At 53.9% G+C, this 22,558-nt stretch overlaps 4 protein-coding genes across 6 annotated transcripts in view; 2 read left to right on the forward strand and 2 right to left on the reverse strand.

The window, feature by feature from the left end:
• LOC111158035 (SWI/SNF related, matrix associated, actin dependent regulator of chromatin, subfamily d, member 2) overlaps positions 1–8,216 on the forward strand; it is a 9,729-nt gene extending 1,513 nt beyond the window's left edge. Inside the window, exons 2-13 of the mRNA XM_022519828.1 lie at positions 3,463–3,647; positions 3,862–3,904; positions 4,047–4,169; positions 4,924–5,079; positions 5,507–5,602; positions 5,744–5,845; positions 5,984–6,145; positions 6,296–6,393; positions 6,577–6,712; positions 6,844–6,966; positions 7,106–7,207; positions 7,288–8,216. Coding sequence (XP_022375536.1) covers positions 3,463–3,647; positions 3,862–3,904; positions 4,047–4,169; positions 4,924–5,079; positions 5,507–5,602; positions 5,744–5,845; positions 5,984–6,145; positions 6,296–6,393; positions 6,577–6,712; positions 6,844–6,966; positions 7,106–7,207; positions 7,288–7,341 — 1,380 coding nt within the window. The 3' untranslated portion in view covers positions 7,342–8,216. The remainder of the gene's footprint in view (positions 1–3,462; positions 3,648–3,861; positions 3,905–4,046; positions 4,170–4,923; positions 5,080–5,506; positions 5,603–5,743; positions 5,846–5,983; positions 6,146–6,295; positions 6,394–6,576; positions 6,713–6,843; positions 6,967–7,105; positions 7,208–7,287) is intronic.
• Positions 8,217–8,267: 51 nt separating this feature from the next.
• On the reverse strand, positions 8,268–12,578 carry LOC111158036 (proteasome 26S subunit, ATPase 5). 2 transcript variants are annotated; one of them, XM_022519829.1, is made up of 12 exons: positions 12,469–12,578; positions 11,831–11,902; positions 10,717–10,786; positions 10,301–10,398; positions 10,073–10,129; positions 9,766–9,996; positions 9,338–9,464; positions 9,046–9,236; positions 8,857–8,955; positions 8,661–8,771; positions 8,482–8,568; positions 8,268–8,377 (listed from the first exon to the last, which is right to left on the reverse strand). In XM_022519829.1, exons 1-12 carry the CDS (start codon positions 12,490–12,492, stop codon positions 8,324–8,326), a joined length of 1,221 nt encoding a protein of 406 aa, XP_022375537.1. In that variant the 5' UTR covers positions 12,493–12,578; the 3' UTR covers positions 8,268–8,323. The 2 variants fall into 2 exon arrangements, with proteins under 2 accessions (XP_022375537.1, XP_022375538.1); XM_022519830.1 differs by lacking the exon at positions 12,469–12,578 and adding an exon at positions 12,070–12,091.
• A 174-nt stretch (positions 12,579–12,752) lies between these two features.
• On the forward strand, positions 12,753–21,832 carry LOC111158191 (FtsJ RNA methyltransferase homolog 3). The gene is made up of 20 exons (XM_022520103.1): positions 12,753–13,101; positions 13,274–13,379; positions 13,661–13,707; positions 13,835–13,914; positions 14,326–14,425; positions 14,518–14,712; positions 14,979–15,094; positions 15,213–15,317; positions 15,404–15,504; positions 15,733–15,813; positions 15,903–16,052; positions 16,197–16,332; positions 18,421–18,605; positions 18,741–18,861; positions 18,937–19,202; positions 19,430–19,515; positions 19,600–19,699; positions 19,787–19,970; positions 20,062–20,156; positions 20,243–21,832. Exons 1-20 carry the CDS (start codon positions 13,035–13,037, stop codon positions 20,433–20,435), a joined length of 2,514 nt encoding a protein of 837 aa, XP_022375811.1. The 5' UTR covers positions 12,753–13,034; the 3' UTR covers positions 20,436–21,832.
• Positions 20,942–22,558, reverse strand: part of LOC111158190 (DEAD-box helicase 42) — a 39,383-nt gene continuing 37,766 nt past the window's right edge. For both annotated transcript variants that reach the window (XM_022520101.1, XM_022520102.1), the window contains one exon: positions 20,942–22,554. In XM_022520101.1, coding sequence (XP_022375809.1) covers positions 21,856–22,554 — 699 coding nt within the window. In that variant the 3' untranslated portion in view covers positions 20,942–21,855. The remainder of the gene's footprint in view (positions 22,555–22,558) is intronic.

The raw sequence follows: 22,558 nt of genomic DNA on the forward strand, positions 1-22,558 counted from the left end.
CTCCTCCCCTCCCCCCCCCGGGGGGTGGGGGTGTTCCCCGCGCCCACCCTTCCGCCCCCGGGGCGCCCCCCCCCCCGCCCCCCCCCGGGGGGGGGGGGCGTCCCCCCCCCCCCCCCCCCCCCCCCGCCGCTGGAGCTCTGATCCCTCACTTTCTAAAGAGATGCTTAACTGGGGACAGTGATTGTCCCTTCTTGTTCCTCATTCTCCCTCCTCCCTGTAAAAACAAAAACAAAGTGTCTGGGTATTGACGGAGATAGACCTGGTCCCAACAATTCCATCTTTTCCATCCTGCTTTCCCATTTGGGGATTCATGGGTCCAAGGTGATGCTGAGGGGTCCCTGCATGAGTCATTCCAGCCCCTGGGCCAGCTGGCTGAGGACTGGCCTTGGAGTCTCCCTCTGGGCCTTTGGCCTGAGAAGGATCTAAGGAAGAGATAGAAGCCTCTCTGGTGTCTTCTGCTCAAAACCCATGGGCCATGTGGCCTGGGAAGAGCCCCTGAAGAAAACAGGTTGCACAGTCCTGTGTAGGGAGTGCTCTTGGGCCAGTGGCAAGGTCCAGCCGACTGGCTGGGTGGCCCCAGGCTGCTAGGGTTGGGGACCAAGGGGAAGACACTGAGCCTCTGCTTCCACAGGCTTCCTATCCCACCAGCTTTCCTTTTCTTTTTAAGATTTTATTTATTTGAAAGAGCATGAGTGGGGGTGGTCGGGGGTGAGAAGCAGACTCCCCGCTGAGCAGGGAGCCTGACTTGGGGGCTCAGTCCCAGGACCCTGGGATCATGACCTGAGCCAAAAGCAGTCGCTTAACCGACTGAGCCACTCAGGTGTTTTTGTCACCTCCTCCCCCTCCTCTCCCAGGGAGGGGGCATGCAGTGGAGGTCCAAGGGGAGAGGGAGGACCCGGTTCACTCTGGCTGAGTTTGAGAAAGATGGTGCTTGGGCTCTTTGCAAGTCCAGCTGTGTGACTTCAGGAGATGGGGCGTGAGATCTGAGGAGCAAAGGGGTTCCTGTCGGGGCACATGAGCTAGAAGAGCCAGGGTTTCGGGGCCCAATTGGGCAACTAGGGGAGCCCCTGGAAAGAAGGGAAGTGATGACCCTCCTCCCTCCACATCGTGGTTCTAGCCATGTCCGTACTCAACAGAGGAGCTTAAGGAAAACAAGAAATGAAAAAAACAAAACCCGAAGAAGCACAGATTGTCGGGTTCACTCCAGAGTTCAAAATATGTTCTACTCACGGAGGGCTATGTTCTCTTCTCTCAGGCCCAGCCACCTGCCCCTGCTGTCGCGGGTGTGGAGGCAGAGGCCCACCTAGGGTGTGGGCTGGTGCCGGGCTGTGGGGAGGACGCTGTCGCACGCTTCCGAGGTTCAGGGCACTGAGCCAGGCCTGCCCAGTTCTGCTGCAGGCGGGGACTTAACAGAGCTTGGAGAGACCAGACCTGTGTGTGTGTGTGTGTGTGTGTGTGTTTTGTTTTTTTGTTGTTTTTTTTTTTTCCTCTTGGGTTTTTTATTTTGAAGAGGAGTTACTGGTGCTTCAAAGAGCAGGTGTGGAGCTTGGCAGGACCAGGCTGGGACTTTGTGAGCTGTAAGCAACCTTCCCCTGGGCCCCTTCTCTCTCTTGGGAGAAGCTGGGGGCCCTGGGCAAGCAGGAGGACGGGGTAGCTCTGTGCCTTGGAAGTCGGGAGCCCATGTCTTGGAGGAGCCTATTCCAGGCCCTGTCTGTGCCGCCTTGACTTGGGACTTCCTACCATAGGAGCACCTGCCCAGGAGGGATGGGTGGTGCCCAGGAGGTTTTGTGAACGCGCTAGTGAGTAGCTTCCCGCCCTAGTGAGTGGCTTCCCAGTGACCCCGGGGACCCAGGGGCAGGAGCTCGCTCTGCGCAGATCGCCCTGCTCCACTTGTTCCTCCCCTCCAGGCTCGGGGTGGGGAAAATACGGCCAGGATGTCTGGGGCCTGGGCTTACAGCTGTGGCCACACCGGGGTTTTTTTCTGTAATCTCCGGCCGTGGCTCATTAAGGCTGAGAAACAAAAAATGGTCTGTCTTTCACCTTTCAACAGCCCAGACGAATCTTCTCCTGATGAGGAGAAATTGTGGCAGGACTCCTGAGGCCCCAGAGTCCCCTATGTTTAACTCCGTTCTCCCAGATGCTTGTCCCACTGCCGCCTTCTTTCCCCTGCCCTACATCTCTGGTCAGGAGTCTGGCCCTCTGTGCTGAAAACAGGAGTTCAGGGCTAGATGAAAAAGTAGGGGAAGCATCTCATCTCCATGATACTGGGCCAGGGGGTGGGGGGGAGGTCCTCTGATTTGGTGCAAGTCCCCACCCAGCCTGGCTTGGTTGGGTAGTTGTGCTGGTTGCATAATCTGGGCCCTGGGGCCAGCCCTGAGAAGCTGCCAGGGACAGTGTGTGCAAGGCAGAGCCGCCAAACAGGCCTTGCAGGCAGCAGCTGTGGGAGGGGGGCAGGGGGCCCGGGGAACTCCCAGAAATGTTGGGGAACTGGACCTTGGTGGGAAATCCTTCTGCAGGCTTCTACAGAAGCCGTTTCTGTCATCGAGATTCCTGGTGACCCTATGCCTGATCTTGTATCCGAGGATAATCTCATCTCTGTTCTCCAGTTTAGGACCGTGTAGGCTGAATTCAGGCTCAGTTTTCCCCAGCAGCCAGGTGGTACCTGGACCCCAGACGGAGGCTGGGTGCCGGCTGCTCTCCCAGAGGCCACCCAGGAGCCACAGCTTTCCTCTCGGGGTCTTCTGGCTTCAGGGTGGGGAGCAGAGCAGTAGGGAGGTGGAGAGAAGGGTCCAGGTCTGGGTTGTAAGGAGGGGCCATATGGTGACCAGATGGTCTCCGGACTCTGCTGAGGCCACCCCCACCAGTCGGGACATGCTCCAAGCCATCCTGCTGGAATAGCTCACCTAGGGGGCCACTGCCTGATGGGCACGCCAGCCCCTTGGACCATCTTCCTCCCCTTGGTCACACTGCTGGGCTAGTGCCAGGAGATGGCTGTTGGGGTTTTGCCTACTACTATCACACTGTACCTCTCCACCCGGCTGGGACCTGGCTTGGATGGGAGTGCTTGGTGGGGCCACATGAAGCCATCAGGAGTGCCTCCTACCCCTCTGGTCCCAGGGAGCGGGGCATCGCCTTTGGGGCGGGGGCTAGAAGGTGGGGCTGGGCCCAGAGACACTCCCACAGGCCTTTCCGTCTCAGGCGGGCTCTCGTCCCACCCCCCGGGTTCCGGCAGGCCCCATTTGCCAGCACAGATGCCAGGGCGGGGGATGGGGGCAGGGCAGGTGTGGTTTATATTTCTCCTCTCAGGCACCTGCTCCCCTTTGTTCCTGGCCCTCCGCCCCGGGCTCTGTGTGTGCTGCTTCGGGCCTGACCTGGCTCAGGAGAAGGATGGAGAGAATGGGTTACGGGCCCCATGGGGCCCTACCGCTGACCTATGTACCCCCATTGGCTTGCTTCCCCCAGCGGCCTGGTATGTCACCAGGGAGCCGGATGCCCATGGCTGGCTTGCAGGTGGGACCTCCCGCTGGATCCCCCTTCGGCACAGCTGCTGCACTTCGACCTGGGATGCCACCCACCATGATGGACCCTTTCCGCAAACGCCTGCTTGTGCCCCAGGCCCAGCCCCCAATGCCTGCCCAGCGCCGGGGGTAAGACCATCCCATTTCTCCTCCCTCCACCTGGCTCAGCTACAGTGGTGACAGAGTCCTAAGAGCTCTGACCTGACTGTTGGGCACGCCATCAGGCATGAAGTTGGGGAGGAAGACTCCTGGCTTTTCTTGGGGAGAGTCCTAGGGGCTGGAGGGGTGGGTGTGGGGGAGGTGTGTTTGGATCACTGACGTCTTGAGTTTTCGTCCTCCCTAGGTTGAAGAGGAGGAAGATGGCAGATAAGGTTCTACCTCAGCGAGTGAGTATGTTGGGCAGGGGCCCAGGAAGCCTGCCCAGTAGCTGGTGGACTGGGGGTGCAACCGGGCTCCCCCAGTCCTGGGATGGAGGAGCAAGGAGCCGGAGATGCAGCAGAAACAAGTTGAATTCCTCCCTTCCTCCAGATTCGGGAGCTTGTCCCAGAGTCTCAGGCGTACATGGATCTCTTGGCTTTTGAGCGGAAGCTGGACCAGACCATTGCCCGAAAGCGGATGGAGATCCAAGAGGCCATCAAAAAGCCTCTGACGGTGTGTGTGCAGCCCTGGCCAGCCCTGGGCTTTCCCAGACTTCTCTGTGTCTCCTTGGTCTTGTTTTCCGGGGGCCAAGCACGGGGCTGCGATTTCTCACGCTGCTGGCCGCAGCCCATTAGTGGAGCATGAACTCAGTTTAACATGATGGGACCAGAATGTTTTTAACAAAAGAGAAAAATAGAAATTATGATACTTCACAGTAGTGTAGTAATTACCATAGAAGTATCATTTAGTGACATTTTGTTTCAGATGTTTATATATGTGGATTGTGGGTCACGATTTAAAATGTAAACGTTATCGATCATGGTCAGGAGTTTGCAGGGCAAGATTAGAGGGTAGATAGGGACAGTTCCTGTCTCCCCACCCCCGCCACCTTTTCAAAAATAATCTAGAACATACCCCTGAGTGATGAAAGCTTCCAGAGACAAGGATACTTTGGGGCCATGATGGGTGTCTGAGTTGCATTTAGTGTGAGCTAGAGACTTCAGATTTGTCTGACAGCAAATCCTGTGTGTTCCTGTCACACCACCGATCCCAGTGTTGGAATTGTTGGTAGCCCATCTGTCCCCCGCAGAACTGTGAGTTCCTTCCAGTCTGGGACTGGGATTTTTGGCTCCTGATTTCTGGTACCTGACGGGGTGCCTGGCCCGTCTACACTCAGTATTGATGTTGAATGAATTCAGACAAGAAGGTTGAGTAGCATCGTTTCCAGCATGTTGTCTCACCTCTAGCTGGCTGTCTGTCTCTCTAGCAAAAACGAAAGCTGCGGATCTATATTTCCAATACGTTCAGTCCCAGCAAGGCAGAAGGTGACACTGCGGGGACCACAGGGCCCCCCGGGGGAACCCCCGCAGGGGACAAAGTGGCTTCCTGGGAACTCCGAGTGGAGGGAAAACTGCTGGATGATGTGAGTTGGGGAAAGGTGGTGTCTGGAGGGGAGGTGGCCTGTGTGGGGTAGAGACTGGGCCAGACACTGGGGCGGTTCAGGAGAAGTCCTGCCTGAGGGAGACGGCTCTGCTCGGGGTCACAGCTCCAGGCCGCTTCGAGGTTGGAGGGTGAAGATCTGTTTGGTTGTTACAGTGGTTATCCTGCAGGTGGCAGTGAGGCATCTTGAGGAAGGGGGTGCCCCTTTCTAATTCAGACCCTGTTGGCTGCCAGCTGGGCTGCACCCAGAGTCCTTTCTGGGCACCCGGTCTCCTTGCTTCTTTTGGGGCCCCCGAATCTCCAGTACCCTGAGCCTGAGAGTTGAAATAGTCCTCTCGTCGGGAGCTTCGCCTGGGTCAGGTCTGAGAACCCCGCAGCACCCCCTGCTTACTCCCATGACTGTTCCCCAGCCCAGCAAACAGAAGAGGAAGTTTTCTTCGTTCTTCAAGAGCCTCGTCATTGAGCTGGACAAGGAGCTGTATGGACCTGACAACCACCTGGTGGAGGTGAGAGGCCCTGGGGCGTGGGGAGCACAGGCTGACATGCTGTTGGGGGTCAGAGAAGCGGCCTTGGTCCCTTGGAGGGCCAAGCGTGTACACCCTGCCCACTCCCTTGGTGACGAGGTCTGCTCCCCTCCTCCCTGTCAGTGGCACCGGATGCCCACCACCCAGGAGACTGATGGCTTCCAGGTGAAACGGCCCGGAGACCTCAACGTCAAGTGCACCCTCCTGCTCATGCTGGATCATCAGGTGACACGTGTCTGGGGCCACAGGGAGTGCTCTTGGGGAAGGGGGGCAAGTTCCTGTTGTACACCCTTCCTGTCCTTCCACTTTGGTTTCTCCCACGAACCCAGCCCCACCCCCTGACTCTCCTCTGTGCATCTGCAGCCTCCCCAGTACAAGTTGGACCCCCGACTGGCAAGGCTGCTGGGGGTGCACACACAGACCAGGGCGGCCATCATGCAGGCCCTATGGCTTTATATCAAACACAACCAGCTGCAGGACGGGCACGAGCGCGAGTACATCAACTGCAACCGGTACTTCCGCCAGGTGAGCGAGGACCTCCCCACGCCCTGCCCCGCCCGCTGCTCCACAGCCCCTGCAGGGCGGGTTTCTGGCCACCTTCTCCACACTGACCCTGGGATGGTGCACTTCCCTCCGTGCCCTCGAAGGCATCACCGAGCCCTTGGTACTCTCTAGATCTTCAGTTGTGGCCGCCTTCGTTTCTCCGAGATCCCCATGAAGCTGGCTGGGCTGCTGCAGCACCCAGACCCCATTGTCATCAACCATGTCATCAGGTAAAAGAGCCTTCCCGTCCTCCCCTTCCCATTGCAGGGCCCTTTACCTTTGGCTTGATCTAAAAGCCAAGGAGAAGTAGCACGTTTGGTTTCTTGCTTGCTGAGCGTGTGTAGGTTTGGCCCAGGTTGGTGGCATGAACATAGCTGTGAGCTTAGTCTTCCCCTCCTGTGTCCTGCCTGCAGTGTAGACCCTAACGACCAAAAGAAGACCGCATGTTATGACATCGACGTGGAGGTGGACGACCCACTGAAGGCCCAGATGAGCAATTTTCTGGCCTCTACCACCAATCAGCAGGAGATCGCTTCCCTTGATGTCAAGGTGGGCCCTCAGCCCTTCCAGCCTCTGGGATCCAGGATGGGGGCGGGCCGGCTCTGTTGGGCATTTCTGCACGTGAGCACCTTGCGATAGTATCTGTGAGTCCGGACTGACACACGGACTCCCTTCTCCAGATCCATGAGACCATTGAGTCCATCAACCAGCTGAAGACCCAGAGGGATTTCATGCTCAGCTTTAGCACCGACCCTCAGGACTTCATCCAGGAATGGCTCCGCTCCCAGCGCCGAGACCTCAAGGTGTGGTCCCCATCCTGAGGTTGATCCCATGCTAGGCCCTAAAGGATGTTTACCCAGGTCACAACTTCTGCTTCTTGGGGCCGACTCGCGCAGGGGTGGGCACAGTGCTGCACGCAGCTCTCCTCCTGGCTCTCTGCAGATCATCACTGATGTGATCGGGAATCCGGAGGAGGAGAGACGAGCTGCTTTCTACCATCAGCCATGGGCCCAGGAAGCAGTGGGGAGGCACATTTTTGCCAAGGTGAGGCTCTGCCCTATGTGCCCTCTTGAGCTCCTGAGTAGCAGAGTCCTGAGCCACTCGTCTCTGCTCTCTCCCCCCAGGTGCAGCAGCGAAGGCAGGAACTGGAACAGGTGCTGGGAATCCGCTTGACCTAACTGCTCAGGGATCCCCTCCTCTGCTGGGAAGGGGACCACCCTCTGGGGTCACAGACACATAGGCTAAGGATGGGATGAGGGGTGCCTCCTGTCCCCCTCTGCTCCCCAGCTATAGTTTCATAAATGTAGTGCTAGGTTTCCTTGTCGCTTGGTCCCCAAAGCCTTATACTTACTTTTTACTTTGGCTTTAAATGGGTTCTCCAGAGGTGCCTCCTCTGCTCCCTGCAGGCAGGCCGGCCCCAGTCGGTCCGCTGGAGGCTATGCTTTGATTGACATTGTCGTGGAGACCTTTCAGACCCAGGCCCGCTGGCTTTGCTTGTTTACAGACCCCCTTGGGGCCAGTGTCCGAGCTGGCTCTGGGGAGCTGGGTGAGGGAGAGGAGCACAGCTCACACTCTTCCTGGCCTTTCTAAACCAAAGTTCTTTGCCATTCCTACCAGCCCAGCCCTGCTGCTGGTTTTTCCTTTTCTTTGGGTATTTGCACTATGTGGGAAGCAGGTTTTTCTATGCGGGAGCCACTTTTTTTGTACAGGGGTAAGTTGGGGTTTTCAGGGAGCCCTGTTTGGTGCCTCCTTCTATTTTTCCTCAATCTATGCAAGCGGCTCTGGCCGCCATCATCTCCTCGGACGCCAGAGGCCTGCCAGCCCAGCTCTTGAGCCCAGGGTGGTAGAGCCACCTCGGAGGGGGCTCCAGTTCTCTGGCATGGCCTGAGGTACGGGTGTGCGTGCTTGGTGGAGGGCGGGGGACGTGAGGGGGCAGGTGGAAGGGCTGTTGCTGCCCTTCAGAGCTTGGTAGAAGGGCGGAGCCCAGGGCTTGGCAAGTGCCACTTCTGGCAGGTTTGGAAATTTCCAAATAAATCCTTGTTTATTGGTGGTACCCGGACCTGGTCATTCAACAGTGTGGCCGCTCAGTAACAGACTAAAGTCCTTAAGGGCTTGTCCTGCAGAACTTTATTTGAGGGATCCACAGAGAAAACAAGCACCTCACTTCCACAGCTTCTTGATAGACATATTTTTCTCACTGTCCTTCTGCATGACCTGGAGAGAGAAAGCATTCCGTTATAAATGGAATAATGAACACATGCTCTGGCCCCCCTGCTCGAAACCCCATCTGCAAGGGTAGAGAGACGGGAGGCCTCTACCTTGGCGACAGCCATCTCGAAGTCCTCCTGGGTGACGTGGACCCGCCGCTCCCGCAAGGCGTACATGCCAGCTTCGGTGCACACACCCTGAGCAAAGAAGGGAAGCCAGACACTGCTGCTGTGTCCCAGAAACCACAGCTTTCTGCCTTAGCCCCCCTTTCCTTGGGCCCTCTGGTTACCTTCACTTCAGCCCCTGATGCTCCAGGCATGAGCTCAGCGATTTTCCGCAGGTTGATCCCCCGAGTCAGGTTCATTTTCCGAGAATGAATCTTTAAGATGTCCAGCCGGGCCTAGAGAGGGGGGAGAGAGGGAAAGCCTGAGCCCTGCGGCCTACCCCCACAGCCAGAGCCACTCCCAGCTCTGCCCCTCACAGACCTCCTCATTGGGGGGCGGGAATTCAATTTTTCTGTCGATGCGCCCAGGGCGAAGCAGAGCAGAGTCCAGGATGTCAATCCTATTTGTGGCCATGATAACCTGAGTGGAGAAAGGGGGTGGTGGCGGCATCAGCCAAGCCTTTCCTCAGGCTGCACCTTGCCCAGGGCCTTCCCTTGGACGCCACCTCACCTTGATATTCTTGGTGGCCTCAAAGCCATCGAGCTGGTTGAGCAGCTCCAGCATCGTCCGCTGCACCTCACTGTCCCCTCCAGAACCCCCCTCTAGCCGTGAGGAGCCAATGGAGTCAATTTCGTCCATGAAGATGATAGACGGGGCATGTTCTCGCGCCATGACAAACAGCTCCCTCACCATCCTTGCCCCTGTGCAGAGGCCCAGCTGGCGTTACGGAGGCAATGAGCTCCCTACCCTCACCTCCACCCCCTTACTTCTGCTTGGTTTTCATGCCTCTGCCCATAGTTACCTTCCCCAATGAATTTCTGTACCAATTCAGAGCCAGAAACGCGAATAAAGGTGCAGTCTGTATGATGAGCCACAGCCCGGGCCAACAGTGTCTTCCCAGTGCCTGGGGGTCCATACAGCAGCACCCCCTGGAGAGAAATAGCAGGACTCAGAGCAGAAACCAGTCCCATTACACTAGGGAACATGTATCAAGTGCTCACTCTGGGCTATACCCTGTGCTCGATGCCACAGGTATAAAAAAATGAACGTTGAGGTCCTTCCTAGTGCTTTTCTCTGAGCTACTGCAGTAGCCTGGCAGCACTCCTCCAAGCCCCTCTTCCCTGGGGAGGGCCAGCGCAAGTGGGGTCTCCTTACAGGGGAGTGACCCCTACCCTGGGGCAGGACATGCCAGTAACAGCGTGACCCTTCCACACAACTCTCGCTTCTCACCTTGGGCTGCGCAATGCCCAGCGCTTCAAAGAGCTCGGGATGCTTGACAGGCAGCTCGATCACTTCTTTGATCTCCTTAATCTGCTTGTCCAGTCCACCGATCATCTCATAGGTTGAATCTGGCACCTTTTCCACCATCATCAGTGACACCAGTGGGTCTACCTTGTTGGGCAAGATCTTGTGCAGAGTGTAGCTGTCGTTTCTTAGAGCCACGCGGCAATTGGGTGTCACCTGGGCAAGGGGAGAGTTTCAGGAAGTGATGTGGCAAGAGCTGAGCCCAACCTCCCACCTCACCTGCTGCACTCACGTCGTTAATGTCGATGTTCTTGTCCACATCTACAACAAACTTGCCTTCTGGATGCACCTAAAGAAACGAGGGCTCATGACCTTTCCTGACAATCACCGAACCATCCACCTTGCCCAGGAAGACCCATGAGCCCTAAAATAACAAAACAGTGTCCTGGCAAGACTACACACAGAAGCATGAGAATGCACAGGGCATTGGGCTGCTCCCTGGAGGCCATGATGCCTTTACCTTAACCAACACTTTTTTCTTATCCATGGCCCGGACTACTTCCCCCACGTAGGAGCCCTGTTCCTGCAGCAGCTGGAGCTCTTCCCGCAGTAAGCGAACTGGATGGGAAACAGACATAATGGTCACCCAGCTTCTCTGGTGTCCCCTCTCCTACGACTCAATTCAACAGGCATGAATGAAGCACCGTTCTGAAGCTTTAGAAGAACACAAAATAAGGTCAAAATTTAAGTCTCTAAAGGGATTACAATGTAGCTCGGGAGAGGCATGCATGTGAACAGCCAAGTAACAGTGCAAAGCATAGCCTCAGACTCTATGAGAAATAAGCACCGAACGTGAAGGCTCAGTTTAGGGAGATTCGAACAGTCAGACCTCGGACAGACTGTCCAAATGCAGCCTTCCCATCTTTCCCTCCTCACCTTTTGCATTAAGCTCATTCCTCTGTGCCTGCAGCCTCCGGAGATTTTGGCTCTTATCATTTACAATCAGCTATGGAGAACAAGAAACAGAGCAGAAAACACTAGGAAGTTAAGCTCTTGGCCAAGATCCTCACAGGCTGGTATGAGCTGAGTGACAAGAGCACAGGGCACCTGCACGTTCCAGATTGTCCAGTAGGATCCAAAGGACTCTGTCCTTACTTCCAAGAGTCTCTTTGGGGCCTAGGGCAGCCATCAAAAAAGGCTAGTTGTCCTAACACACTGCTCCAGGAATAATAAGCCTTAACGGAGAAAACTTAGGCTGCCTCACATAGTCAATTTCTTGTGAGGCAATGACATGGTAGACGGGGAAGATCACTGAGTCCAAAGCCCAAGTTCTAACTCCACTGTTGCCAAATTAACAGGTAAGTAAAACTAAGGGAAGCCACTTAAAAGGTCAAGATCTGTTACCAAACTGTAAGCAAATAAGCATTACTTGCCCTGCCTCTTTTCTGGACTACTGTGGAGGACAAATGACACCACACGTAAGAGCACTTAAAAAATGATAAATCTTATATGATAGCTGCAAATGTACCAGGAGTTTAGAAATTGCCCTTGTGACTTTCCTTCCTCCAATGTATGTATTTTCCTTATTGCTAGAGTCCCTGCTCCCTCTTTAGGCTGGAGCACTGGGCTGCCCAATTCCTTTTCACTAAGTCCCAAGAAATCAGCATTAAACAGACTGGGCAGTTCTGTCTCCCTCCCACTCTCACCCTGCCCCAACGGGAGTGGGTTAAATCTCAAGGGAAACTTCGTGTTCCCTTACAAAACCAACTCTCACATTCAGACTACTTCTAGACGGAATGGCATTTGGCTAAGAGTACCTTTTAGGTTAAAACTTAAAGTTTTCACGATGCCTAATAAACTTCGAAGACTTTTTATCTTCAAAAGGGTGGGAGTTGAGAAAAACAAGAGACTTAACTTCATATACTTCCTATAGCTACCAGTTACTTCTTTTATTGCGCCCCCTAGTGGAACTAAATGGATTTATAGAAACACACTCCATCAATTCTTCATCCCTCGTCTAGCTACCTGTGGACCTAGAGTCCGTCCTCACCTGGAGTTCTTCAATCTTGGACAGGTAATACTGGCGGAGTCCACTGCCTGCCTTCCCCTCTTCCAGCTCCATCTGAAAACACAGTGTAATTATAAAACAGGCCAACAAATTTTCAAGGGAAAAACCCACTTGCAGCTTGGGCTTTAGAGGAATGATCTGGGTTCGAATGCCTCAGTCCATCTCTAACTAACTCCACTTCCCCGTTACTAAACTAAAAGCAGAATGAGAATGCCGCCTACCTCCTAGGACTTCCAGGAGAATCAAGAGACAACATACACGGGAGCGCTTTGTAGCGATTCAAGCGCTATAAAAACCCGAGGTACCATTGCTAGAGGTGGAGCCACCTGGAGAAACCCGGCCCTACGTCCTGCGACTCGCGGACGAGCCGGTTCCCGTTCCCATCATTCCCCACTCCCTCCGCTTCCACAGGGTCTTATTCTCCCGGCCCTGCTCTGACCCGCCGGGGGCGGCGCTGACACAGCAGATCCGGTACCAGGCACGGCCCAGTCTGGATGGGCCCACCCACCCCCGACCCATCCAACCCACCCGACCCTGCTGCCCCGGCCGGCGGGCCACCTCAGATCACGCCTGCTTCGCATCGAGCCCCCATCCCCGCCCGGCCGTTGCAGCCGCCATACCTGCTCCGGTCCGTCAAGCGCCATCTTTCCTCTCTCACGGAGACCGCCGGCATCCGAGGCGCTTTGGCGCGCAGGCGCAAAAGCAGGGGCTTGGAGTCCGGCAACCCTAGAAGAGAAGAATTCCGGGTCAATGGGCGGGGTGTGCGTCGAGACAATTACAAAAACAGAGGCCATGATAGGAAGGTGGCTACGCGAGGTCAGTAGCTTGGAAAGAGATGAAAAGACCACAGAACTACTAAATGTTGCCCTCTAAGAACTCGGTTTTAGTTCAGGTAATCTGCTCACCTTGTCCCACCTTCCAACTTCCAATACTTGAGAGTATAGACAAGAATTTGCGGCCACACTCAAAATGGCGGAAACGTGGAGGCGGGGACGCAAGTGGAAGCGGACGTACGTGTGCTGTCCACATGTGCTTCTGCCAGAGTGGTGAAAAGGGCCCTGGTTCACGGTGTTTGCAGAGTTAGGTAGGGAACGGAGAGCGGAATTTAGTGGTCCAGAAGGTCCGGAAAGAGACGTTCCAGTTTTTACTCTGTCCCCAGACCGAGTGACACTCCCCCCGTTTCACCATGGGCAAGAAGGGCAAGGTCGGGAAGAGCCGGCGGGACAAGTTCTATCACCTGGCGAAGGAGACCGGTGAGTTAAGTGTCCTCGCCGTGTGCGAGCGAACGAGTGACCTTTTCGATTCGCTCCCTCCTTCCCGAATATTGAGTTCCTGTTCCCCAGAAGGGGTGGTGGGTTGTGAAGCTGCATAAATCACCCTGGGAAAGCGCCCCACCGAGTTTAACATTTTGTCGGGTGCCCCCAGGTTACCGCTCCCGTTCCGCTTTCAAGCTGATCCAGTTGAATCGCCGCTTTCATTTCCTGCAGAAAGCTCGAGCCTTGCTGGACCTGTGTGCTGCGCCAGGGGGATGGTGGGTAACACCCGGCACCTGTGGCTCTTCATGGCTGCTTTCTGGGTTCCGGCGTTGGATGACTGAGGGTTGCTTTGGGGGAGGGAGGGTGGGATACAGTAATACCAGTCTCAAATTTCTCCCTAGAGGTAGGTCTCAGAAAAAAGGTCTGAAACTTGTACATTATATGCTCCGGTCATTGCACTTGGTAGCGGTTCTTAATACGCATGGTGAGAGAGCATATTGCCAACGGAGGGGGACAACAGTCCTGGATTACTTTAACTGGTATTACTTTCTTACAGGTTGCAGGTGGCTGCTAAGTTTATGCCTGTATCCAGCCTTATTGTAGGTGAGTAACAGGTGGGCCCTCCCTGACTGTGAACGGGTTGGGAGAGTGAGGTACTAATTACGTTCTACATTTCCTTTTTCCTTGCTTGAGGCAGCCTTTTGGAACTCTCTGACCTGGTTTCTTCTAGGAGTGGACCTGGTTCCAATCAAGCCTCTTCCCAATGTGGTGACACTCCAGGAGGACATCACGACAGAACGCTGTAGGCAGGTAATAGGAATCTCTTTTCCCGTCTGCTTTATATGCAGACACTCACATCTCTCCCTCTCACCAAATGCTCTGGAGGCAGGCTTTTTCAGTTTAACACGCCTTGAGCAGTGCCTGCATCGTCTGTATGACAAGGCCCATGACATCCTTAGGCTCCATTGCAGGCTTTATTTAATTGGTAATAAGGTGTTTGGAGTTGGAACAAGTGCAGAGATATTGTTGAAATTTTTTTCAATAGGAAAGGGCTCACTAATAGACTGTAAGCTCCGTGAAGACAGACGTGAGTTGTTGTTTTTTAATTGTTGCATCCAGTGCCTGGCACAGGATTTGGCCCGCTGTGGGCATTGAGCAAATGCCCACGTGGACAAATGGCTGAACGATAGCTGTTGCTGTGGTTGCTTTTTTTCCGTATAGGCCCTGAGAAAGGAACTGAAGACCTGGAAAGTTGATGTCGTGCTCAATGATGGGGCCCCCAACGTTGGGGCTAGCTGGGTCCATGATGCTTACTCACAAGGTGCTGAGAGTGGGGGGCATGGAGATGAGGGTGGATGTGCGCTTGCCACTCAGGCTGCAGAGGTTCTCAAACTAATTGTCTCTCTCCCACAGCCCATTTGACACTGATGGCTCTGCGTTTGGCTTGTGATTTTCTGGCCCGTGGAGGCTGCTTCATCACAAAGGTTTTTCGTTCCCGTGACTATCAGCCTCTACTGTGGATCTTTCAGCAACTCTTCCACCGTGTCCAGGCCACTAAGCCCCAAGCCTCTCGACATGAATCTGCAGAGATCTTTGTTGTTTGCCAAGGTGGGCATCACTTTTTCTTTCTCATGAGTTGGTTTCTTAGCCACCAAAGCATACTTTCCTTTTTTTTTTTAAGATTTTATTTATTTATTTGACAGAGATCACAAGTAGGCAGAGAGGGGGAAGCAGGCTCCCCGCTGAGCGGAGAGCCCGATGAGGGCTCGATCCCAGGACCCTGAGATCGTGACCTGAGCCGAAGGCAGAGGTTAACCCACTGAGCCACCCAGGCGCCCCAAAAGCATTCTTACTTATACACCCTATCATCTTAGGATTTCTGGCTCCTGACAAGGTTGACAGTAAATTCTTTGACCCCAAGTTTGCCTTCAAGGAGGTCGAAGTTCAGGCCAAGACTGTTACCGAGTTGGTGACTAAGAAGAAGCCAAAGGTGTGTTTGGGGAATGGGGCCACTCTCAGGTCTTGGAGTTCAGGGGAACTTGGGCCTGGTGCATCCTGCACACACCTTAAGAAAGGACTTCTCAACCTTCCTTCTTTCCCTCCCTAAGGCTGAGGGTTATGCTGAGGGCGATCTCACACTCTACCACCGTACTTCAGTCACTGACTTCCTGCGAGCTGCCAACCCTGTTGACTTCCTCTCCAAAGCCAGTGAAGTGAGTCCTCGGATTGGAGGGGTGCAGGGAAGCTCCAGAAACATGTCCCTGAAATAATCCCGACTCCTTTCCTTTCTCCCAAACAGATCTCACTGGATGATGAAGAGTTGGCCCAGCATCCAGCTACCACTGAGGACATCCAGGCGTGCTGTCAGGATATCAAAGTGCTGGGGCGCAAGGAGCTCAGGTATGCCATGGGGTGAGCACAGGTGCCCGCCCAGAGTCCCCAAGGCAGGGAAGGGCCTTTGAAGACACAGCAGCATTTTTCTTCCTGAGGAGACGATGTGAGGAATTCACCCAGCGCTGGATATTGGGGAACAGGATGTGCCTGTGTTAGAGATTTGGGAGGGGGTCCTATAAAGGGGACGGGGCAAAGAGGGAAACGTCAGGGTTAGTCATGGTATTTCTGGGGCAGGTCCCTCCTGAACTGGAGAACAAAGCTCCGGCGATACGTGGCTAAGAAGCTGAAGGAGCAAGCGAAGGCCCTGGACATCAGGTGTGGCGGGAATCCGCGCAGGGTGGGGGTCGGCGGGGGTCGGCAGCGTGTGTGAGGAAAGAACCAAACTGCTGGTGCTGTTCTGTCAGCCTCAGTTCCGGAGAGGAGGAGGAGGAGGAGGGTGAGGAGGAGTCTAAGGCTGGAACTGGGCAGCAGCTCTCTAAGGAGGACGAAGAGGAGGAACAATTAAACCAGACCCTAGCGGAGATGAAGGCGCAGGAGGTGGCAGAATTAAAGAGGTGAGAGGAGCGGGGAAGAGCTCGGGGAACGGGAACCCCCACCACAGAGTTCCTCAGGGTGTGGAGATGGGGGAAGAGGATGGAGGCACAGATAGGGAATCCTGAGAGCTAGGGCAGGTTGAATTCCTCAAATTGTCCGCTCAGGAAGAAAAAGAAGCTGCTGCGTGAGCAGAGAAAACAGCGGGAGCGTATGGAGCTAAAGATGGATCTTCCCGGGGTTTCTATCGCAGATGAGGGGGAGACTGGCATGTTCTCCCTGCGCACCATCCGGGGTCACCAGGTGAGGCGGGCTGAGGGCAGATCGAGGAGACAGGACCGCCTGCTTGCTATTTGGATGGGGGGGCGGGGTGTTGCATTGGAATTTTTTTTTTTATTTGACAGAGATCACAAGTAGGCAGAGCAGCAGGTGGGGGTGGGGTGGGCTGGGGAAGCAGGCTTCCTGTTGAGCAGGGAGCCCGATGCGGGGCTCGATCCCAGGACCCTGAGATCATAACCTGAGCCGAAGGCAGAGCCTTAACCCACTGAGCCACCCAGGTGCCCCAGATTTTTTTTTGAAGTGTGCTGAATGTTTACAGCTCATAGTTACTGTGTTCATCTGTGAAGGGTGACTCTTTCAGTGAGAGGAGACTGGGCAGAATAAACCTCTGAGTTTTGTGCCTGAAAGGCCGGGAAGAAACACACATCTGAACAATGAGATGAGGAACATTTATGAGTGTGCTGGGGATTTATTGTTGTGGAAGCTAGAACATTAGAACCAAAAGGCCCTCTCTGCAGGAAGCGTGGGTTCTAGCGGATGCAGCCACCAGGGTCCCGGGGATGCCGGGATGTGTGATGGGTTTTCCTCAGAGGAGAGCTCAGTGGGACCAGGTTCCCCGAGCCCAGGTTAGCCCCTTGCTGCTATAGGCTGCTGCTCCTGATTAAAGCAGCATCAACAAGCAAAATGAACTTCTGAGCCTCCGGCGGGAATGGAAAACCAGGTACTCTGTTACGAGAACAGCAAAGAGAGCGTAGTGGTTCTGCAGTAGACGACCACTTGGTCGTTCTTTGCCTTAGTTTTCTCATGTGTAGAGAATGATAGAACCTACTGACTATAGAGTTTTGGGGAGGAATTTTTAAAAGAGGGTTTAGGTGTAATCCTTGGTAATGTGGTGAACTCTGAAGAACTACTAGGTAGCTGTTATGAGGAAGTAAATTTTGAGGCTGATAGTTTTTAAGTGAAATAATTGTTCGATGTGTATTGCCTGGATTCCTATATTCAGTGGAAACAACATTTGTAGGTCGTATTATTCTCAGGTGATTTTTTGTTGTTGTTTTCTCTCATCATGTGCTTCCTGAGAGTAATTTTTTAAGAAAAACCAATGTTTTAGACTATTTTAAGAATGGACAGTATATAGCCTTGAGGTGTTTATCTCTAAGCCTATCCTGCTACCACTGGAGAGGAGACAGCCAAGTGAGCTAGGTCAGTGACCTGGCTTTGAATGGACTTTTTGGGAAGATTTCTTCCTAAAGGGGCGCCTGAGTGGCTTAGTCAGTTAAGCTTCTGCCTTTGGCTTGAGTCATGATCCCAGATTCCTGCGATCAAGCCCTGTACTGGGCTCCCTGCTCCACGGGTAGCCTGCCTCTCCCTCTTGCTCCCCTTGCTTGTGCTTGTGTGCACTCACTTTGTAAAATCAATCTTTAAAAAAGAAACCACTTTTTTAGAGAGTGAGCACATGTGCACCCCACAATGCGGGGAGGGCAGACTCTCAAGCAGACTCCCCTCTGGCAAGGAGCCCGATGTGGGGCCTGACCTCACAATCCCTAAGATCATGACCTGAGCGAACACAAGAGACCCCGCCAGCTAAGCCAACGGTACCCCTAGAGTGGGATTTTTTAATTATTTTTTTTTAAATAATTTATTTATTTGTCAGAGAGAGAGTACACACGAGCAGGCAGGGAGGCAGGCAGAGGCAGAGGGAGAAGCAGGCTCCCTGCCAAGCAAGGAGCCCGATGTGGGACTCGATCCCAGGACTTTGGGATCATGACCTGAGCTGAAGGCAGAGCCACCCAGGCATCCCGGGATGTTTTATATTTAAGTTTTTGTCAGAGAGCACAGCAGGGGGAGCAGAGGGAGAAGCAGACTTCCCACTGAGCAGGAGCCTGATGGGGGGCTTGATCCCAGGACCCTGGAATCATGACCTGAGCCAAAGGCAGACACTTAACCGAGCCACCCAGGCGCCCTGAATGGATGTTTCATGCACTTAGCCCATCACTTCCCTGTCTGTATTTGCCAGTGTATTTTCAAACGTTGCTAAGATAACAGATACAGGGGGAAAAAGTGGTATATGCCTCCTAAGAACCCTTGACCTCTTTCTCTGTCAAATGCCAGCTGTTGGAGGCGGTCACACAAGGGGATATGAGTGCTGCAGACACATTTCTGTCCGATCTGCCAAGGGATGACATCTACGTGTCCGATGTTGAGGACGATGACGACAACGCATCTCTGGAGAGTGACCTGGATCCAGAGGAGTTGGCTGGAGTTGGAGGATCTCAGCATCTAAAGGACCAAAAGCGGTAAGTGGGGGTCTGTGTAAGCAGAGGCCTTGACGCCCTCGCATGAGCCCTGAAGCAGAGCTGGGCACGGGGGTCGCCAGAGGGAGTTGGAGAGCAAGTCCCCCAAGCCCCCACCCACTGTCCTTGGGTCTACAGTGTACGATTTGCTGAAGTAGAAGATGATAAAAAAGAAGAGGAAGAAGAGAATCCACTGCTGATACCGCTGGAGGAAAAGATGGTAGCGCAGGAAGAACAAGCCAGTCTGTGGTTCTCTAAGGTAGGAAGAGGTTTGGGGGCCCAGACAGACAAGGAATTCATAGGAGACCGGTGGCTGAGTCTTCCCCTCTCCCAGGATGGCTTCAGTGGGATCGAGGATGATGCCGACGAGGCACTGGAGATCCGGCAGGCCCAGCTACTGTCTGAGAGCCGTCGGAAGGGGCGACAGCAGGGGCCGCAACCACCTCCCAGTCTGAAGACTGAGAAGAAACCTCCCCAGGACCAGGAGGAAGACCCTAAGGGGCCAGAGGCTCGAGCAGCAGCCAAGACGGCCCCTGGGCCCGGCAAGGAAGGGGACGGCAGCTCGGACAGTGACAGCGACAGCAGCAGCGATGAAGAAAGGCGAGTGGCTGCAGCTGTTCTGACCTTCTCTCCATGTTCAGGGTTTCCATCCTTGGTTGTAGATACTTTTAAAAAAATAGTGATGATCTTGAATTAAGTGGTCTGTAGTATAGCTTGGGGGCCTTTCAGGAAGTTTCTCAAGTATGCAGTAGGAAGCGGGGTTGCCGTGAGGCAGGAGTGGGGCTGGGGACTGGCGGCACAGTGACATGGTCATCCCCCTTCTGCAGTTGGGAACCCAAGCGCAGGAAGAAGCGAAGCTGCGGGCCTAAGTCCGATGACGACGGGTTTGAAATTGTGCCTATCGAGGACCCAGGTTAGCTCAGTACCTTACGAAATAGGAGGGGACAGCGGAAGTCTGGGTTGGAATGGAGCTTTGACTTTCTCCTTTCCTCCCTAGCGAAACATCAGGTACTAGACCCTGAAGGCCTGGCCCTAGGTGCTCTCATTGCCTCTTCCAAAAAGGCTAAGCGGGATCTCATAGATGACTCCTTCAGCCGGTAAGGGGGCCAGGAAATCCCGACAGGCGGCCCTGGAGGGGGCTGAGTCAGGGGCGTGATTTCAGGGCCGCTGTCCTCTCTATCTAGGTACGCATTTAATGAGGAGGAGGGGGAGCTTCCTGAGTGGTTTGTGCAAGAGGAAAAGCAGCACAGGCTCCGGCATCTGCCTGTTGACAAGAAGGAGGTGGAACACTACCGCAGACGCTGGAGGGAGATCAACGCGCGGCCCATCAAGAAAGTAGCCGAGGCGAAGGCCAGAAAGAAACGGAGGGTAAAGAGTGGGGCTGCCTGCTGCTCGAATGCCAGAGCGGGAGTGGGGAAGAGTCTGCCTGACTGAGCACCACCCCCTCGCCCCACCACAGATGCTGAAGAAGCTGGAGCAAACCAAGAAGAAGGCAGAGGCTGTGGTGAACACCGTGGACATCTCAGAACGCGAGAAAGTGGCTCAGCTTCGGAGGTATAAAGGAGAGAGGGGTCACCCACAAAGGTACACGGGGTTAAAAAGGGTGGCTGGGAGCCTCTGACTGTCCCTTCCATTCACAGTCTCTACAAGAAGGCCGGGCTCGGCAAGGAGAAACGCCAAGTCACCTATGTGGTAGCCAAAAAAGGCGTGGGCCGCAAAGTGCGCCGGCCAGCTGGGGTCCGAGGCCACTTCAAGGTGGTAGACTCAAGGATGAAGAAGGACCAAAGAGCACAGCAAAGGAAAGAGCAGAAGAAAAAACACAGACGGAAGTGAGCAGAGCCACCAGGACCCCTGAGAAAACAGTGTGAGGACACGGAGGTGTGATTCCGGTCCCCCTGGTACCAGTTACAGGCTTCCTTGTGTCGGAGTCTGCTGGGAAGACAGGTGGGGTGCCTAGAACTCTCGCGGTGGTCCTGTGGGGTGAGGGAAGATGTTCCCCTGCCTGAAGGAAGGTCTTGGGCCATGTCCTGTTGATGCTGCTGTTGGCATCCCCCACCGGCCCCAAGCTCTCTTGTTAGGAACGTGGAGACTAGATGAACAGTCTCCTGAGGGGAAGGTTGGTGTTGGAGTGGCAGTCACTCTTTCTGGGCAAGCTGGCCTCTCGGGCCTTCCCCATCCTCTTCTGTTATCTGAATAAAACCAGGGTAGTATCTTTTCTGACTTTTAGTTCCCAATTCCCATTAAGCGCTAACTCAAGACAGCTGGGTGTTCGCACCATGCACTGTTAAAAATCATAGTATATACTCACTGTGAAGTAGAAATGACAAACAATCCACAGGTCCCAGTAGTAAAACATTTACTAGAGCAAGCAGAAAGGAATGCACATCTTAAAGAAACCTTCACAAAGTCACAAAATTCGAAGTATGTATATTTCTTTTCCTTTTATAAACAAGATAGAACAAAAAAATCATCAAAATCATTTCAGCAAAAGATTTTTCTACCATTGTGGCAAGTTAAAAAAAAAATACAATGAAATAGAAGACACTTTAAAAGCTGTTGAGTTTTTGTTTTTTGTTTTTTTGTTTTTTGTTTTCAATTTAGTAACACTTCAGACCTGGAGCAGTCTTGGTTCCAGGATCTTCCTCTTCGAGGGTAGAGGCTCTCTGGGTCTGGCAGGCTGCTGCTTCCTGTCTCAGGACTGGATACAAACCTGGCTGGGAAACCTGAGCATGGACTCCCACTTAGACATCTCCCTTCCCTGCAAAATCTAGAAGCACCAAAATGCTTCCCCAAATCTCTAACAAACGCTTCAGTGGGTTGGGTTTGCAGAAAGCCAACTCCTAAAAAGCGGACTGCCTGGCCACATGGCTAAGAAAAGAAATCTTACTTGTAGATGTTTATAAGGTGACATTTTAGTAAAAAATATAACGCTACATATAATATAAACCTAGAGTGAGTTTTGTGCCCTAGAAGGCCCTTTCTTTCAGGGTATCCTCAATTGACCTTCACAACTCACCCAGAGCCCAACAGAAGGTTCCCAGCTCTCACTGCTTCCAAGGACCAAAGCAGCTTCCCAAGACATCTGAAAACTGATCCAGATGAAGGGGTCATGTCTCCAAGCTCCAGCTAATCCACTAAGGGCAGAGGGTCCTTATACCTTGGGCCCCAACCCAGCCCTGAGACACCTAGTTACCAAAAATCTTTCTAAAAATAAAATTAAAGACAACTGATTTCACACTGTGGCACATACCCTCTAACTGTCCCATCGACTTTTCTTGCGCTTGGGTGGCTCGGGGACAGCAAAACCATCAGCTGTCTTATCTGTCTTGCTGTCCACCTTGTCCATCTTGCTGTCCACCCTGGGGTCCACCTTACTCTCACGGTTACAAGCCTCTTTCCTGCTTTCACCATTTCGGCCATCGTTTGCACCTCGGCTCTCTCCGTGTCGACCGCCACCTCCTCCGTGCCTGTTCTCCCCGTGACGGTGACCATCAGCATGACGGCTGCTGCTGCTGCTGCTTTCTGGGTAGCGGTATCCGTCTCCATGGCGACCACCATCTCCATGACGTGGACTGTCACCATGCCGATTGCCACTCTCTCCATGACCGTGACGGCTGCCACCCCGGTTCTCCGTGTATCTCTCTCTCTTCCCATTGCCTCCCCCAGGCCCTTCTCGGCTGTTACTCCCTGAAGCTGTACTGTTGACTCCCTGTGCTCCAGGAGAAGGGTAAGTCACTGGAGCACTGCTGAGGTTCCCAGTATTGCCAAAGCCTGGGATACCCTTGGTGGCACTGGGAATGGGGCTTTCTGGACTGTTATGGCCCTGTTGGGCTGAATTAGTTGGAACAGAATTCAAGCTCCCTGCACTAGTCCATCCACTTGCCCCAGCAGCAGAGCTTCCCGCCTTCTGGTTGCTTAAGCTGGCAGCAACAAAGTGACTCTTGTACTGTGACTAA

The sequence above is a fragment of the Enhydra lutris genome, unplaced genomic scaffold, assembly GCF_002288905.1.
Source record: "Enhydra lutris kenyoni isolate GAN:26980312 unplaced genomic scaffold, ASM228890v2 scaffoldscaffold57, whole genome shotgun sequence".
Taxonomy (NCBI): domain Eukaryota; kingdom Metazoa; phylum Chordata; class Mammalia; order Carnivora; family Mustelidae; genus Enhydra; species Enhydra lutris.

What these genes read in the sequence shown, in the direction of transcription:
- LOC111158036 (XM_022519829.1), bottom strand. Translation starts at nt 12,492, where the DNA reads ATGGCGCTTGACGGACCGGAGCAG. An exon ending in AGAACATCGACATTAACGAC is followed by an intron (nt 9,997 to 10,072) that starts GTGAGTGCAGCA and finishes CCCCTTGCCCAG; the next exon opens with GTGACACCCAATTGCCGCGT. An exon ending in TCGAGATGGCTGTCGCCAAG is followed by an intron (nt 8,378 to 8,481) that starts GTAGAGGCCTCC and finishes TTCTCTCTCCAG; the next exon opens with GTCATGCAGAAGGACAGTGA.
- LOC111158191 (XM_022520103.1), top strand. Translation starts at nt 13,035, where the DNA reads ATGGGCAAGAAGGGCAAGGTCGGGAAGAGCCGGCGGGACAAGTTCTAT. An exon ending in GATCTTTGTTGTTTGCCAAG is followed by an intron (nt 14,713 to 14,978) that starts GTGGGCATCACT and finishes CTATCATCTTAG; the next exon opens with GATTTCTGGCTCCTGACAAG. An exon ending in TCCTCTCCAAAGCCAGTGAA is followed by an intron (nt 15,318 to 15,403) that starts GTGAGTCCTCGG and finishes TCTCCCAAACAG; the next exon opens with ATCTCACTGGATGATGAAGA.